Here is a 15,664-nt window from a genome sequence, read left to right on the forward strand (position 1 = left end):
GCCGGAGCTGCGCTGATCCGAAGCCAGGAGCCAGGAGCTTCCTCTAGGTCTCCCACATGGGTTTAGAGGCCCAAGCCCTTGGGCCATCCTCTATCGCTTTCCAGGCCATAGCAGAGAGCTGGATCAGAAATGGAGCAGCCAGGACTCAAACCAGCGCCCATATGGGATGCTGGCACTGCAGGCGATGGCTTTACCCACTACACCACAGTGCCGGCTCCCTCAAGGTATTTTTTAGATGACTTTGAGATTTGAGAGAGGCAAGTCTAAGCATCTAGGTTGTTAGTTATTCTTTAAAAATGAGATCCTGTTTCAGCTCACAACTCAGGAGCAGGAGTGCTTTTGACAACGATCTCATTCCACAACACAGAAGAAATGCCCTGCGCACCTTCTCACTTTCTCACACTAAGAGAAAACAATCACAAACTACATACCTGATTAACAACTTGCACTTAGAATATTAAAAAGCAAACAGCTCACAATTTAGTAAGAAAATATACCCATTAAAAAAATGGGCAAAAGCTTTGAAGTCACTTCACCAGAGAGTCACGTGACCAACATGCACCTGAAAAGATGCCCAACACCACCAGCCACCAGGAAACGCAAGCCGGACCCTCAGGGGCTGGCACTACACCCTTCACACACGACAGCGCAGTGTGCAGAAAACTGCGCATCACTGGTGGGGACACAGAACAGGGCAGCCACACGGGAAGGCATGCTGCTGCTCCGAGTCAAACGTATGGAGCGTCAGGCCAACACTCCCAGGATGAGACGTCGTGGAAACCTCGCCCACAAAACCTGCACGCGCTGTTCATGCAGAAAGCAGCTCGGACCTCCTTCTTCACAGCACTGGACAAAAGGCGCAACCGAGCTCCCAGAAGTCCCTGCAATAGGACACCGTGCAGCAGCAGAAAGGGGCACAGGGCACCCCAGCTGCATTACGGGAGGGGACAGAAGCCAGACGCCGGGGGCTGTGCACTGCAATGGTCTGGAAAAGGCAAAACACAGGAACAGAACACAGATCGCTGGGTGGCAGATGCTGGGCAGGCGGGGTGAGCCAGAAGGGACGGGGGACCCCGAGGGGCCTGAGTCTGTCCTGTGTCTTCTCTGTAGGTGCTGACCACACACGCTGCTCATTCCCCCTCACACACTCAGAAGGGTGCACTTTAGTGTAAGTTACAGCTCTAAAACACTGCTGTTTGATGGAAGATATTCTTCCAGGACCCAACTGCTTTCTCCCTCACTGTGCCTACAGGACGGCGCTCTACGATTCTGCCGTGGCCTAGGACCTCAGCCACCCCACCAGCAGCGCAGACACGAACATGGGGAGCCAGGCAATCGTAGCCTCAGCACCACCATGGAAGTCAGGATCGCAGACACACTAGAGCAGCAAGGTCGAGGACACTGGCACCGGATGGGGCGAGGAAGTGCGTGCAGGCGGCTCTCCCACGTGCGGAAGCACAAGCCTGAAGAAGTGAAAGAAATGGCAGGAGTCAGAAAAATGCCACGGGCCCATGCAGCAGCACTGCGCCTGCTCCACCCAAGGCCTCCCTTCCGGTTCTCCTTGAGCAGCACAGACACACAGGTGTCTCCAGGAGTCCCAGCGGTGGGACTGCCAGAGAGGCTCAGACCAGCCACCACCAGAGAACCCGTCTGAGCAGCACTCAGACCCTTAGTGGACTTTCCGATACCACTTCAGCTGAGCATGGCCTTGGGGAGCAGAAAACAACATCAGTCACAGACAGGCAATCAGAATTTCCTGCAAACCTGGATTTCACAGTAGTTTTAAGAACCACGGGGCCGGCGCTGTGGCTTAATGGGTAAAACCACTGCCTGCGGTGCCAGCATCCCATATGGGCGCCGGTTTGAGTCCTGGCTGCTCCACTTCTGATCCAGCTCTCTGCTATGGCCTGGGAAACAGATGACCCAAGTTCTTGGGCCCCTGCACCCCCTTGGGAGACCCAGAAGAAGCTCCTGGCTCCTGGCTTCGGATCAGCTCGGCTCTGGCCGTTGTGGCAATCTGGGGAGTGAACCAGTGGATGGAAGACCTCTCTCTCTGCCTCTGCCTTTCAAATAAATAAATAAATCTTAAAATACACACACACACACACACACGACATATCCAATAATATAGAGGACTAACCAGTAAGACAACCCTCTCAGTCCAGAAGCACTTGGAAGCATCTGGAACTAAGAGCTGGGACAGCTTGGCGTTCCAGGTCAATCATTCCATGAAACAGAGCCATGTAAGCTGTGTCGGCTGTGGAGACCTGAGTGGGTTCTAACACAAGTGGCCGTCTCCAGCGTGGGCTGCGGAGACCCGAGTGGGCTCTAACGCAAGCGGCCGTCTCCAGCGTGGGCTGCGGAGACCCGAGTGGGCTCTAACGCAAGCGGCCGTCTCCAGCGTGGGCTGCGGAGACCCGAGTGGGCTCTAACGCAAGCGGCCGTCTCCAGCGTGGGCTGCGGAGACCCGAGTGGGCTCTAACGCAAGCGGCCGTCTCCAGCGTGGGCTGCGGAGACCCGAGTGGGCTCTAACGCAAGCGGCCGTCTCCAGCGTGGGCTGCGGAGACCCGAGTGGGCTCTAACGCAAGCGGCCGTCTCCAGCGTGGGCTGCGGAGACCCGAGTGGGCTCTAACGCAAGCGGCCGTCTCCAGCGTGGGCTGCGGAGACCCGAGTGGGCTCTAACGCAAGCGGCCGTCTCCAGCGTGGGCTGCGGAGACCCGAGTGGGCTCTAACGCAAGCGGCCGTCTCCAGCGTGGGCTGCGGAGACCCGAGTGGGCTCTAACGCAAGCGGCCGTCTCCAGCGTGGGCTGCGGAGACCCGAGTGGGCTCTAACGCAAGCGGCCGTCTCCAGCGTGGGCTGCGGAGACCCGAGTGGGCTCTAACGCAAGCGGCCGTCTCCAGCGTGGGCTGCGGAGACCCGAGTGGGCTCTAACGCAAGCGGCCGTCTCCAGCGTGGGCTGCGGAGACCCGAGTGGGCTCTAACGCAAGCGGCCGTCTCCAGCGTGGGCTGCGGAGACCCGAGTGGGCTCTAACGCAAGCGGCCGTCTCCAGCGTGGGCTGCGGAGACCCGAGTGGGCTCTAACGCAAGCGGCCGTCTCCAGCGTGGGCTGCGGAGACCCGAGTGGGCTCTAACGCAAGCGGCCGTCTCCAGCGTGGGCTGCGGAGACCCGAGTGGGCTCTAACGCAAGCGGCCGTCTCCAGCGTGCGCTGCGGAGACCCGAGTGGGCTCTAACGCAAGTGGCCGTCTCCAGCGTGGGCTGCGGAGACCCGAGTGGGCTCTAACGCAAGTGGCCGTCTCCAGCGTGGGCTGCGGAGACCCGAGTGGGTTCTAACGCAAGTGGCCGTCTCCAGCGTGCGCTGCGGAGACCCGAGTGGGCTCTAACACAAGTGGCCGTCTCCAGCGTGGGCTGTGAAGATCTGAGTGGGCTCTAACACAAGTGGCCATCTCCAGTGTTGCCTGGCTGGGCACTGCCGCAGACACACACAACACAGCCGGCCCTGCAAGCGCCTCCTCACACGGCAGCTGCAGCTGGGACTCCTGAACCAACAGAGATCCCTTTTGTCTGTCATCTCCAAAAAGGTTTTTAAATCCCAAGACACTGCCTCTTTATTCTGCAGAGCTCGGTTTAGCTCTTTCTGGGTTTTCTCCCTACTGACGTGACAGGAATGCCTGAGTCTGACTCTCAGGGTGCTCCGTGAGCCAGCAGGTATAAATTCTCGCAGCTCTCCAGCTCAGCAAGTTTCTTGGCAAACAACAGCCTGCACACCAGCGGTTCTGGGAACCCTGGTAGGCACCACCTCACCGAAAACTCGCCAGTCACCTCCCCAGGAGCCACACTGGCCTTTTTCAGGCCCTTGCTGGACAGACGGTCACTCTGGCGAGAATCAAGCGGGTGCTCTGGTGCCTGCCCCGTGTGCTTCCAAAGTTAGTCTTGTCCCACACGAGCAGACCTCCGGCGGCAAGAGCACGGAGCTGGTTAAGGCCGGAGGTGAGGTGTTCCCGGCCGTCCACTCCACAGCCCCTCAGAGTGACGGGGCCCACGGTGTTCTTGCACTGCCCCGCATCCTCCAGGGTCCACAGGAAATGAGAACACAGCCCACATCTTTGGGGAAAAAAACACAGTCATCCAAACTTTCAAAACCACAGCCCCCCATTCCTTATAAGTAAAATGCCGCTGGCAGGACTACACACTTTGTTTTTTTGAAGTCAGTTCGACGCTGATCCCCAGTTGAGTATCTTATAGACAACTTTTAACCTATTCCACGTGGAAGCGCAGCATCCTGCCCAGCTTCCAGGCTACAGGTGATGGAAACCACAACATTCTCTAACTCGGTCTGGAAGCAACAGGGGAGCAGAGTGCCATCGGGGACGCTGCTTCCCAGGACCTGCCAGTGCCGACCAAGGGTGTGGGCTGCAGCTGCACCGGCTTCCCGCCTTTCCTGGACCAGGCGTCTGCCTCAGCGCCACAGCTGGGTAACAACTAGCTCCAAAGCATAGCATGAAACAATCATGCATGCACTCTGTCCACGGAATCTGTGGCTTGGATCCACGTGTCAGGAGCCGGGTGGGGGTTCCTCACGCGGCCCCGTGCACGTCCTGCCCAGCAGAGTGGCCTCAGTGTCCCTGGACAGCTTCCTGCTCACCAGCACCCTGGGCTGTAACCCCAGGGAGACTGCAGGAAGCCACTTCTGCCCCATGCAAGGTCAAGGCCGTTTCTAAGATAACACCCAGGTTCAAAGGAAGGGAATGTGGTCAGCTCAGTGGTCAAACGACTGGTTCACATTTGAGCAGAGCAAATGGACAGGGTGTGTGTCCATGCGTCCACCTCTGGAAGAACACAGGTGCCAACACACCTGTATCCAGGACAGTGTCTGCTCTGCAGGTGTCCTTGGCGTGGGGGAAGGGGGCTGTGTCTCACCCCTAGGTCAGTGACTGGAAACACCAGGCTGTGCAAGCTCCTGCAGCTGCGTCACCTTCCCCCTCCTCATGCTCCCTGAACCCCACAAACATTCCACCTCCCACCCCTCAGGTAAGACAGGGCTCTGTTCACTGCTCGGCTGCCTTCGTGTGGCCTTGCTGCCATTTCCAAGCTGAAGTACACCACGGTCTCTTTCGCCGTTGAGCAAACAGTCTTAGTTTCCCGCATACACAGCTACCCAGCGTGGATGCCGCCCATGCTCCCTGCTGGCGGAGGGGTGCTGCAGCCCGCCCCGTCGACCTCGCACAGCGCCCACGTCCTCTGGTTCTGTGACCTCACGGTGTTCTGTTTCCCACCGGTCTCCTTTTCCCTCTCCACTCAAAGTGAGCCCCGGGCTGACGCCTCTCCCCTGCCGACCAACTCTCTCAGGATCAGTTCCTGTACATGTAACTGCTACGAGACCATTCCATTTCCCCAAATTTATAACCATACCTTCGCTATGACACACAAGACAACAGTTATGTCATCTAAGCTGTCATGGCCACTTTAGCATTCAAAGAAACAAAAATAAAATAAAAAAGGAAAATCTGCCCCCCTAACTTCCTCATTTTAGCTAGCAGTGCCACTCACCATTTCCCAACGTCAAGACTAAATAAGAGTCCTCGGCCTGCGGTGCCGGCACCCCGGGTTCTAGCCCCGGTTGGGGCTCTGGATTCTGTCCCGGTTGCTCCTCTTCCAGTCCAGCTCTCTGCTGTGGCCCAGGAAGGCAGTGGAGGATGGCCCAAGTGCGTGGGCCTTGCACTTGCATGGGAGACCAGGAGGAAGCACCTGGCTCCTGGCTTCGGATCGGTGCAACGCGCTGGCCATAGCAGCCATTTAGGGGATGAACCAATGGCAAAGGAAGAGCTTTCTCTCTGTCTCTCTCTCTCACTGTCTAACTCTGCCGGTCAAAAATAAATAAATAAATAAATAAACAGCCAGCGCCGTGGCTCAATAGGCTAATCCTCCGCCTAGCGGCACCGGCACACCAAGTTCTAGTCCCGGTCGGGGCGCCAGATTCTGTCCCGGTTGCCCCTCTTCCAGGCCAGCTCTCTGCTGTGCCCAGGGAGTGCAGTGGAGGATGGCCCAAGTGCTTGGGCCCTGCACCCCATGGGAGACCAGGATAAGTACCTGGCTCCTGCCATCGGATCAACACGGAGCGCGGGCCACAGCGCGCCGGCCGCGGCGGCCATTGGAGGGTGAACCAACGGCAAAGGAAGACCTTTCTCTCTGTCTCTTCTCTCACTGTCTACTCTGCCTGTCAAATAAATAAATAAATAAATGAGAGCCCTCCTTGACTCTGCCTGCACACCGTCTGCATGGGACCCTCGGACGGCCGTGACCTGAGCTCACTGAGCACCGAGACCTCCTCCCTGCCTCCCTGGAGCACTTCCGATCTGCCGTCAGCCATACACCTTCTGCCACCAGGATCTACTGAACCCCACTTCTGCGGAGCCTCCCGACAAATCTGCTTTCTTTGTGGAATCTGGAGACGCGGGCCTGAGTCCTTAATAGGTGACTAAAAGCAAGGGAATACACCTGCTGGCTTTAAATTGAGAATTTACCAGATTAAATGTAAACTTCCTATGCCTCCTCCCATCCCAAACAAATCAACTTAAACCCAACCAACTCCTCCCTGAAACAAGCACTGTTTCAGCCTCCCCACCCCCTTTCTGAAACTGCTCTGCTGCTCCCTGGTCCCAGGGACCCCCCCCCCACTCCACAAAGAAAATGCAGAATAAGGAGAAGGAGGCACCACGGGCCGGACTCCCCCATACACTGTATCTTTCTTGAACTTGTCTGCACAGTGTCCAGGTACAACACTACGCCTTCAAATCCCTCCCCCACCAACACAGCTAAAGGATATAAGGAAATACAGATGAAAAGATCACAAAACAATACATAATTTCAATTTCTAAAATAAGTAGTAACGCACGTTTATATAAATCCTGCCTTCCCATTTCCAAGGTTATGAACCAGAAGTGTTTCACTAAGCTGTGTCTTCCTCTTTCTACCGGGATGATAATGGTGTCTACCTCCTAAGGATTAAAAAGGCACCTACAGTTCTGGGTTTCTGACCGTATCACACCTCACAAAAGAGCTTCCAGTGCCAGGGCACGTGGGTGCCTGCTGCAGGCACAGCCTAACTGGGCTCCACACTGCCACCACACACTATTATTCCAAACTCCACCTCATGGGATTTCCCAGGTCTACAAGTCTCTACTGGCCTCAGGCCAAAGCCACTTGGCCCTATGGTACCTGCGCAACGGAGAAGCAACAGAAGGAGTGGGATTAAGTTCAGATGTGAATCCTGGGTCCACCGCTTGGCAGCCCCATGACCCTGGGCAAGCAGGCTGACCTCTCTGCTTGCTCAGCTCCTCATCTTGACGATGAGGCTGAAGCACTTATGACACGGAACTCCATAAGTGCTGACTTAGCGCAGGACACCCGGCAGCACTCACTATCAGCTGCAATTACTGCCGCCCCAGGACGCCCCCACCATCAGCACAGGGCACGGCTTCACGATGGCAGCCAGAGCAAGAGGAACCATGACGGTGCCAGGGGAAGCATCCCCGGAGGCAGAGGAGACGCCGGGGCCGAGCCCCGAGAGCTGAGGAGGGCGGTGCATGAGCAGCAAGGCCGCCAGGGCTGCAGGCATCGACAGGCACTGAGGCTGCTGCTGCTGGGCCCGGAGCCGGAGTGGGGGAGCTGTGCAGGGCCGGGAGCTGGAGTGGGGGAGCTGTGCAGGGGCTGGAGCAGGAGTGGGGGAGCCGTGCAGGGGCTGGAGCAGGAGTGGGGGAGCCGTGCAGGGGCTGGAGCAGGAGTGGGGGAGCCGTGCAGGGGGCTGGAGCAGGAGTGGGGGAGCCGTGCAGGGGCTGGAGCAGGAGTGGGGGAGCTGTGCAGGGGCTGGAGCAGGAGCTGGGCAGGGGCAGAAGCTGGGCAGGGGGTGGAGCTGGGAGCTGGGCAGGGGGCAGGAGCTGTGCAGGGGGTGGAGCTGTGGAGGGGGTGGAGCTGGGAGCTGGGCAGGGGGCAGGAGCTGGGCAGGGGGTGGAGCTGGGAGCTGGGCAGGGGGCAGGAGCTGGGCAGGGGCTGGAGCGGGAGCTGGGCAGGGGGCAGGAGCTGGGCAGGGGGTGGAGCTGGGAGCTGGGCAGGGGGCGGGAGCTGGGCAGGGGCTGGAGCGGGAGCTGGGCAGGGGGCAGGAGCTGGGCAGGGGGTGGAGCTGGGAGCTGGGCAGGGGGCAGGAGCTGGGCAGGGGCTGGAGCGGGAGCTGGGCAGGGGGCAGGAGCTGGGCAGGGGGTGGAGCTGGGAGCTGGGCAGGGGGCAGGAGCTGGGCAGGGGGTGGAGCTGGGAGCTGGGCAGGGGGCAGGAGCTGGGCAGGGGGTGGAGCTGAGAGCTGGGCAGGGGGCAGGAGCTGGGCAGGGGGCAGGAGTGGGGCTGGAGCGGGGCTGGAGCGGGAGTTGGGCAGTGGAGTCAGCGCAGAAGCCACAACTGGAGAGTCAGATTCTAAGTAACCTAAATTTAAAAACTGAGATGCAATTCAGTTACCAGGAAACTTTTATGTACGTTTGGAGCAATTAAGGTATGCAGATTTACTTCCCAACTAACACTTTAACAAACTAACTGCAAGTCTAGTATCTCTGATGAAAATTTAACATCCAAATTGTAATGTGCTGTAAGCATAAAATATACATGAGATTTCAAAGAGTTAGCACAAAGAAAACTAAAATACCTCATATCTTTGAACATACTAAAGACATTAAAATTCCTTCGCCCATTTCTGTGGCTGCTGGAAAATGAACAGTGATAAACGTGGCCTGCATTAGACTCAGCAGACCCCGGAGCACAGAAGAGCAAAGGGACTGGAGCAGGAAGATGGACTAAAGAGACTCAAAAAAAAATCCAGGGGCCCAAATTATTTACATTTTGCCCATCTTTAAAACCTAATTAAAGGGTTTGGTGCTGTGGTGTATCAGGTTAAGCTGCTATCACACCAAATGGGCTCCACTTCTGATCTTGCTCCCTGCTGAGGGCCTGGGAAAGCAACAGAAGATGGCCCGAGTGCTTGGGACCCTGCACCCACGTGGGAGACCCCGAAGAAGCTTCTGGCTTCAGCTCCAGCTGTTACAGCCACTGGTGAGTGAACCAGTGGATGTAAGACCTCTGTCTCTAAATACGTCTTAAAACAAATCAAAACCAGCAAACACCTAAGTCAAGATCTACTTACTGCTAGGGTGGGTGTTTGCCACAGTGGGTAAGCTGCCCCGGGACACCTGCAATCCCTGGAGTGCCTGCCTCTGGGCCCAGCTCCTCCACGTCCCACAGATGCACACACCAGGAGGCAGCACCTGGGTCCCTGCCGCCCAGGGAGACTCAGGCGGAGTTCCAGGCACCCAGCTCAGCCTTGGCGGTAGGGGGGCATTTGGGGAGTGAGTCAGTGGATGGAAGATCTTGCTGTCTATCCAATAAAATGGAAATAAATATTTTAAGAACCTCACTTCTACTCCTAGAAGCTTTTCCATCCTAAGAATTGCTAAGGAGTTGCCTTTCTCTGGCCTTCCACCTGTTATCTGTACTTAGTTTAGGGGGTGATTTGTTGCCCAGGTTAGACCAGAAGGTCCTGAGCTGAGGCAATAATTTAGGCATCCCTGATTTCCACATCAGCACCTAATAGGTGCCACCAACACCGACACCACGTGGCTGGTGAGGCGCTGAGTCCTCTTCCGGCAGCACCTAGAGGACATGAGCTACGCCTGGGAAAAGTCAGACAAGCCCACGGCCCTGACGGACTGTGCTGACCCCCATCCAGGAAATGTCAACGCGGCATGGCAATCTAGGGTTTTCCTAAACTCCAGTAAAAGCCACCTGCAACGCTGGCATCCCACAGGGGCGCCACTTCTATCCCGGCTGTTCCACTTCCGACCCAGCTCCCTGCTGTGGCCTGGGAGAGCCGTAGATGAACCAAGTGCCTGGAACCCTGCACCCGCGTGGGAGACCCGGAAGAAGCTCCTGGCTTTGGCCTGGCACAGCCCAGCTGTTGTGGCCATCTGGGGAGTGAATGTCTGTCTGTCTGTCTGTCTGTCTCCCCCCCCCCCGTGTGTGTGTGTGTGTGTGTGTCTGTCTGTCTCCCTCCCTCCCTCCCTCTCTCTCTCTCTCCCTCTCCCTGTGTGTGTGTGTGTGTGTGTCTCCCTCTCTCTGTAACTCTACCTCTCACATACATAAATAAATCTTTTAAAAACGGCTCACTAGGAGCCGGGGCGCGGGTGTCCCCACGGAGCTTCCTGCCCACGCAGCCGGGACGCGGAGGGCCGCCCCTCACGGCAGAGACCCGCTGGGCTCCTGGCTGCAGCCCGGCCCGGCCTCTGCTCTGGGGGCATCCGAGGGGCCAGCCGGCGATGGACGCTCGCTCTGATGCTGCGCCTTTCAAATAAACCCAGATTTTTAAAAGCTGCGGCTCAGAACCACCTTGCTTCGGTGTGATACGCCGTGCGTCCGGAGTGTCCACCTGCACACGGCGTGGCGTCCGAGCCAGGCAGCAGCCGCGACCGACACCTGTCACCCCGCGGGAGGCGAGCGAGGGGCTGGCCGGGACCGCGTCGAGCCCCCGCCGAGCACCCCGCCGGCCGCACTCGCGCGCCGCTCCCTCCCGCAGCCCGGCGGCGCCCACCCGCCGCGCCTTGGCCACAGCGCCGACCACACTCACCCTTTCACCACAAAGAAGGGGTCCTCCATGGACATGGCGTCCGCCCGGCCGCCTCGCCCCTGCGCGCCCACCGGCTCCTGCAGCGGCCGTGCCCGGCCTGTGGCCCGAGCGGAGGCCGGGGCGAGGGCACCCGAGCTGGGTGCAGGCGAGGCCGGGGGCGCGTGGGGTGCGCCGGACGCCGCGGGCCCAGCTCTCGGCGGCGCCACCGGCAGAACCCGACTCAGCCACCGGCCTGACTCCGCCCACGGGCCCTCGGCCGCAGCCAATCGCGTCCGCAACCGCTCCCACGTGACAGGCCACGTCCCGCCTCTCACCGTCGGGGCCTGCGCACTGCGCCCCGGGGCCCGGCGGCAGAGCCCAGACGTGGGCGGGGCCCGGCGTGGTGGGGCGGGGCCCTGTATGGGCGGGGCCCGGCGTGGTGGGGACGGGGCCCTGTATGGGCGAGGCCCGGCGTGATGGGCGGGGCTCGGCGTGGTGGGGGCGGGCCTCTGCGGCCAGGCAGTCCGCGCCTGGGGGAAGATCACTGGTTCGGGCTCCGCGGGCTGCGTGCTCCGTACAGCCGTCTCACTTTCCCTGTGCCTCAGTGCTCGTCGGAGACCTGCTGTACAGCTGCTCGTACCTGCCATCGGCCTGCGCCGGCCCCGCAGCTGCCCTGGCGCGCGGCGCTCCTCGGGGCTGGACCCCCGGCGTGGGCAGCAGTGGGGTGGGCAGCCGATGGGCTTCTCCGGGGTCGCGCAGCGGTCACCCTGGCACCCCCAAGTGACCTGCCCAGGGTCACTTGTGCACTTGGCCTCTCGCTCCGAGCCGCTCTGAGCAGTAAATCAAGATGCATGTTAGACCGCAGAACCCCGAGGAGGCAGGGAGTGCGGCCGGCGCACAGCTGCTGCAGGAGTTGTGCAGGAGACCTGGGAGGGGTCCGCGTGTTCAGCAACCGCGTGGTCGTGGATGGACTCCCCTGTGGAGTTCAGAGCCCCTCCCCCCCACACACACACTTCTCACCTGTGCGGTCTTGGGCAGCGTGCTGTCTCCCCGTCCTGTTCTGGGTAGTGAAGTGGTCACCGCCTGCCTTCCCCACGCTCTCAGAAGCATCCCGTCCATGTGTGAGCAGTGCTGAGAGCCACCAGGCGTGGGCACGGGAGCAGGGGGCTGGTTCCTTGCCCCCAAGGCCCGCAGAGGGCAGGTGCACACAGGGCACGAAGCGAAGGCGGCGGCTGCCATAGACACAGGGGCTCTGTGTGCAAGCCGGGAGGGGCAGGCACAGGGGAAGCAGGCTGGGGTGTGGAGCCCCCCAAGTCTGGCTGGAGCAGGAGTAGGATGGCGGCCTGGGGCCATGCTAAGTACCTGGACACTCCCGAGGCCATGGGGACTGGGGCATCCGCAGGGCAGGATGGGCGTCTGACAGGTGCTGCGGGCCCTGTCCTGAGCCAGGCTTGGGCCGACCAGCAGAAGATGCGAGCGTCAGCCGGCATGGTGATGGCATGGTGATGGCGGCCTCCCCTGGCTGCCGTCCACTGTGCTTGGGGGTACAGTGCGCAGGGATGGGGAGTGCTCTGAATGACGGAGCTCCCCAGGCTGTCACCTCTGAGCCTCTCTGGGGGTTCCAAGCCTTCCTGGGAGTCCTGAGGTGCTTACAAAAGCGCCTCAGGCACCCAGTGAGCCTCACAGCCGGGAGAGCAGTGGTGGGAGGAGACTCCTCGGTCCTGCAAGGCGACTCGCACAGACACAAGGAAACCTCGCCCCACCGCAGGTGCCAGGATGGACCGAGGGAGCGGCCCCCACTCCACCAGGAACACAGCACGGCCAGCCTGCCCCTCTGAGGATCACCTGGATCAAGTGTGGGAAAGCCTGCTGTGGAACACATTAAGCACCTTAGAACTGAAAGATCTCTGCTTCAGTCGTGAGTGCACAACCCAGTGGAGTTTAGGCCACTCCTCTCCTGCAGCTGTCTCAACCCTGCCCCAGTCCCAGGAGCAACGCTCTCTGTCTCTAGGAATTGCTGCTCTAGGAACCCCATGTAGGCTCTGTCTTTTTATGATCTGTGCATTTCACTTAGCATAGTGTTCGCAGAGTTCCCCTGGTGTTGCATTTTGGTGGCTGCGCAGTCAGTGGACGCTCGATGGCTGCCTTGAATAATATGCTGTAAGCGTGAGTGTGCCAGTGTCTGCTGCCAGTTCTTGTGGTTGCGAACACAGAGCTGTGGCTGCCAGGTCATGTGCTAACTCCAGTTTTCTAAATGACAACTTCTTGAGCCACACCTCAAACACTCTAACTTGGGGTCCCGGAAGTGAGTTCAGGAAATGGCTTTTTATTTATTTGAAAAGGAGAGAATCATCCATCCACTGGTTAGCTCCTCAAATGGCTTCAACAGCTGGTACTGGGCCAGATTGAAGCCAGAAGCCTGGAGCTCCATCTGGGCCTCCCATGTGGGTAGCAGGGACCCACATACGTGGCCATTGTGAGAAGCCAGAGCCACGCCGTGACAGGCTTCTCACAAGACAAAGAAACTGGCTAGGCCCAGGATGTGCCTGGTACCAGAATATGAAACCTGGCCCCGGGCAGTCCGTGATCCTGCAGGACCAGGTGAGGGCAACCAATGCAGGGTGGGGGGTGGGGGCTCGATGTACAGCCACATGAGGAAAGAAGGAATGCGGAGGTAATACTTGTTTGCCCAGCAACTGTAAAAACCCAGGGAATAAAGAGGAAGGGGTCTTGGTCTCCCAGCGCTGCGTTGCACAGGAGGCCAGGGCCCCAGCATGCTGGTCCTTTTGTTCTTTGCATTTCAGTGAGTCTTGCTGGTTCTTTCTATCTGGGCGATCCGGAACACAACAGCCGTCTTCTGCTGTTTTCCCAGGCGCATCAACAGGAGCTGGATTGGAAGCGGAGAAGCCGGCACTTGGGAGGCCGGCATTGTAAGCTGCAGCCTAACCCATTGCACCACAGTGCTGGCCCCGCAATGCCATTTCTCACATTCCAAACAAAGGCCGGCCAGCCGGCCCGCATGGTAGCCGCTCACCAGCCAAGGCCATGAGCTCCAACTCCTCCACATCCATGCCAACACTGATTATGTCCTATTGCTGTTGTTTTCTTTTTCTTTTTTCTTTTTTTTATTTATTTGACAGAGTTAGTGAAAGAGAGACAGAGAGAAAGGTCTTCCTTCCATTAGTTCACCCCCCAAATGGCTCCTACAGCTGGAGCTACGCCGATCCGAAGCCAAGAGCCAGGTGCTTCCTCCTGGTCTCCCACGCGGGTTAGGGCTTCAACGTGGCCCAGCCCTGGCCATTGTGGCCATCTGGGGAATGAACCAGCAGATGGAAGACTTTTCTCTCTCTCCTAACTCTTTCAAATAAATAAACATTTTAAAAAGATAGCATTGGGGCCAGCCCTGTAGCATAGTGGGTAAAGCTGCCACCTGTAGTGTTTGCATCCCATATGGGCACTGGTTCAAGTCTAAGATGCTCCACTTCTGATCCTGCTCTCTGCTGTGGCCTGGGAAAGCAGTAGAAGATGGCCCAAGTCCTTGGGTCCTTGCACCCACGTGGGAGACCCAGAGGAAACTCCTGGCTCCTGGCTTTGGATCGGTGCAGCTCCGGCTGTTGCAGCCAATTGGGGAGTAAACCAGCAGATGGAAGATCTCTCTCTCTCTCTCTCTCTCTCTCTCTCTCTCTCTGCCTCTCCTCACTCTGTGTAACTCTGACTTTCAAATAAATAAATAAATAAATAAATAAATAAATAAATAAATTCTGTTCCCAAACAGTCAAGACAAGGGCTGTTCAAGTCATTGCTTCTCAAAGTGTCAGTTTCACTTCTACAGATCACCTTTTAGGTGCTCTGTTAACACAGGTCAGGGAGGACATATGGTATTTGTCCCTTTGGGACTGGCTTATTTCACTAAGTGTGATGGTTTCCAGTTTTATCCAATTGTGGAAATAAGAGAATTTCTTTTTTTTTATTGCTGTGTAGTATTCCATGGTGTACATATCCCATAATTTCTTTATCCAGTCTTCAGTTGATGGGCATTTGGGCTGATTCCATGTCCTGGCTACTGTGAATTGAGCTGCAGTAAACATGGGGGTGCAGATAACTCTTCATATGCTGATTTCATTTCCCTCGGGTAAATTCCCAGGAGTGGGATGGCAGGGGCGTATGGCAGGTCTGTATTCAGGTTTCTGAGGTGTCTCCATACTGTCTTCCACACTGGCTTCCCAGTTTACATTCCCACCAACAGTGGATTAGGGAACCTTTCTCCCCACATCCTCACAGCATTTGTTGTTAGTTGATTGCTGTGTGAAAGCCATTCTAACTGGGGTGAGCTGAAACCTCATTGTGGTTTTGATTGGCATTTCCCTGATGGCTAGTGATCCTGAGCATCTCTTCATGTGTCTGTTGGCCATTTGGATTTCCTCTTTTGAAAAATGCCTGTTGAAGTCTTTTGCCCATTTCTCCACTGGGTTGTTTGTTTTCTTGTTGCTGAGTTTCTTGATCTCTTTCTATATTCTGGTTATTAATCCTTTATCAGTTGCATAGTTTGCAGATAATTTCTCCCGTTCTGTTGTTTGCATCTTCACTTTGCTAAATGTTTCTTTTGCAGTGCAGAAGCTTTTCAATTTGATGTAATCCCATTTCTCAATTTTGGCTTTGACTGCCTGTGCTTCTGGGGTCTTTTCCAAGAACTCTTTGCCTATGCCAGTGCCTTGCAGAGTTTCCCCAGTGTTCTCCAAGAATTTGATGTTATCAGGTCATAGATTTAGGTCTTTGATCCATGTTGAGTGGATTTTTGTGTAAGGTGTAAGGTGGGGTCTTGCTTCATACTTCAGCACATGGAAGCCCAGTTTTCCCAGCACCATTTTGAAGAGACTGTCCTTGCTCCAGGGACTGGTTTAGCTCCTTTGTCAAAGGTAAGGTGGTTATAGAAGCGTGGATTGATTTCTGGTGTTTCTGTTCCGTTCCATTGGTCTATCCATGTGTTGTTATACAAGAACCAGCCTGTTTTGATTAAAACTGCCTT

At 57.3% G+C, this 15,664-nt stretch overlaps 1 protein-coding gene across 4 annotated transcripts in view; it reads right to left on the reverse strand.

The window, feature by feature from the left end:
• Nucleotides 1–10,913, reverse strand: part of STX6 (syntaxin 6) — a 59,130-nt gene extending 48,217 nt beyond the window's left edge. Inside the window, exon 1 of one of the 4 annotated variants that reach the window (XR_011381803.2) lies at nt 10,660–10,913. Coding sequence is in view for 2 of the 4 variants with exons in the window: in XM_051841021.3 (XP_051696981.1) it covers nt 10,660–10,694 (35 nt within the window). In the remaining 2 variants the exon portion in view is untranslated. The remainder of the gene's footprint in view (nt 1–10,659) is intronic. The other 3 variants (XM_051841021.3, XM_089311950.1, XM_051841020.3) reach the window with 3 other exon arrangements.
• Nucleotides 10,914–15,664: the final 4,751 nt, after the last annotated feature.

The sequence above is a fragment of the Oryctolagus cuniculus genome, chromosome 13 (assembly GCF_051225735.1).
Source record: "Oryctolagus cuniculus isolate XC-2025 breed Fujian yellow rabbit chromosome 13, ASM5122573v1, whole genome shotgun sequence".
Classification (NCBI taxonomy): domain Eukaryota; kingdom Metazoa; phylum Chordata; class Mammalia; order Lagomorpha; family Leporidae; genus Oryctolagus; species Oryctolagus cuniculus.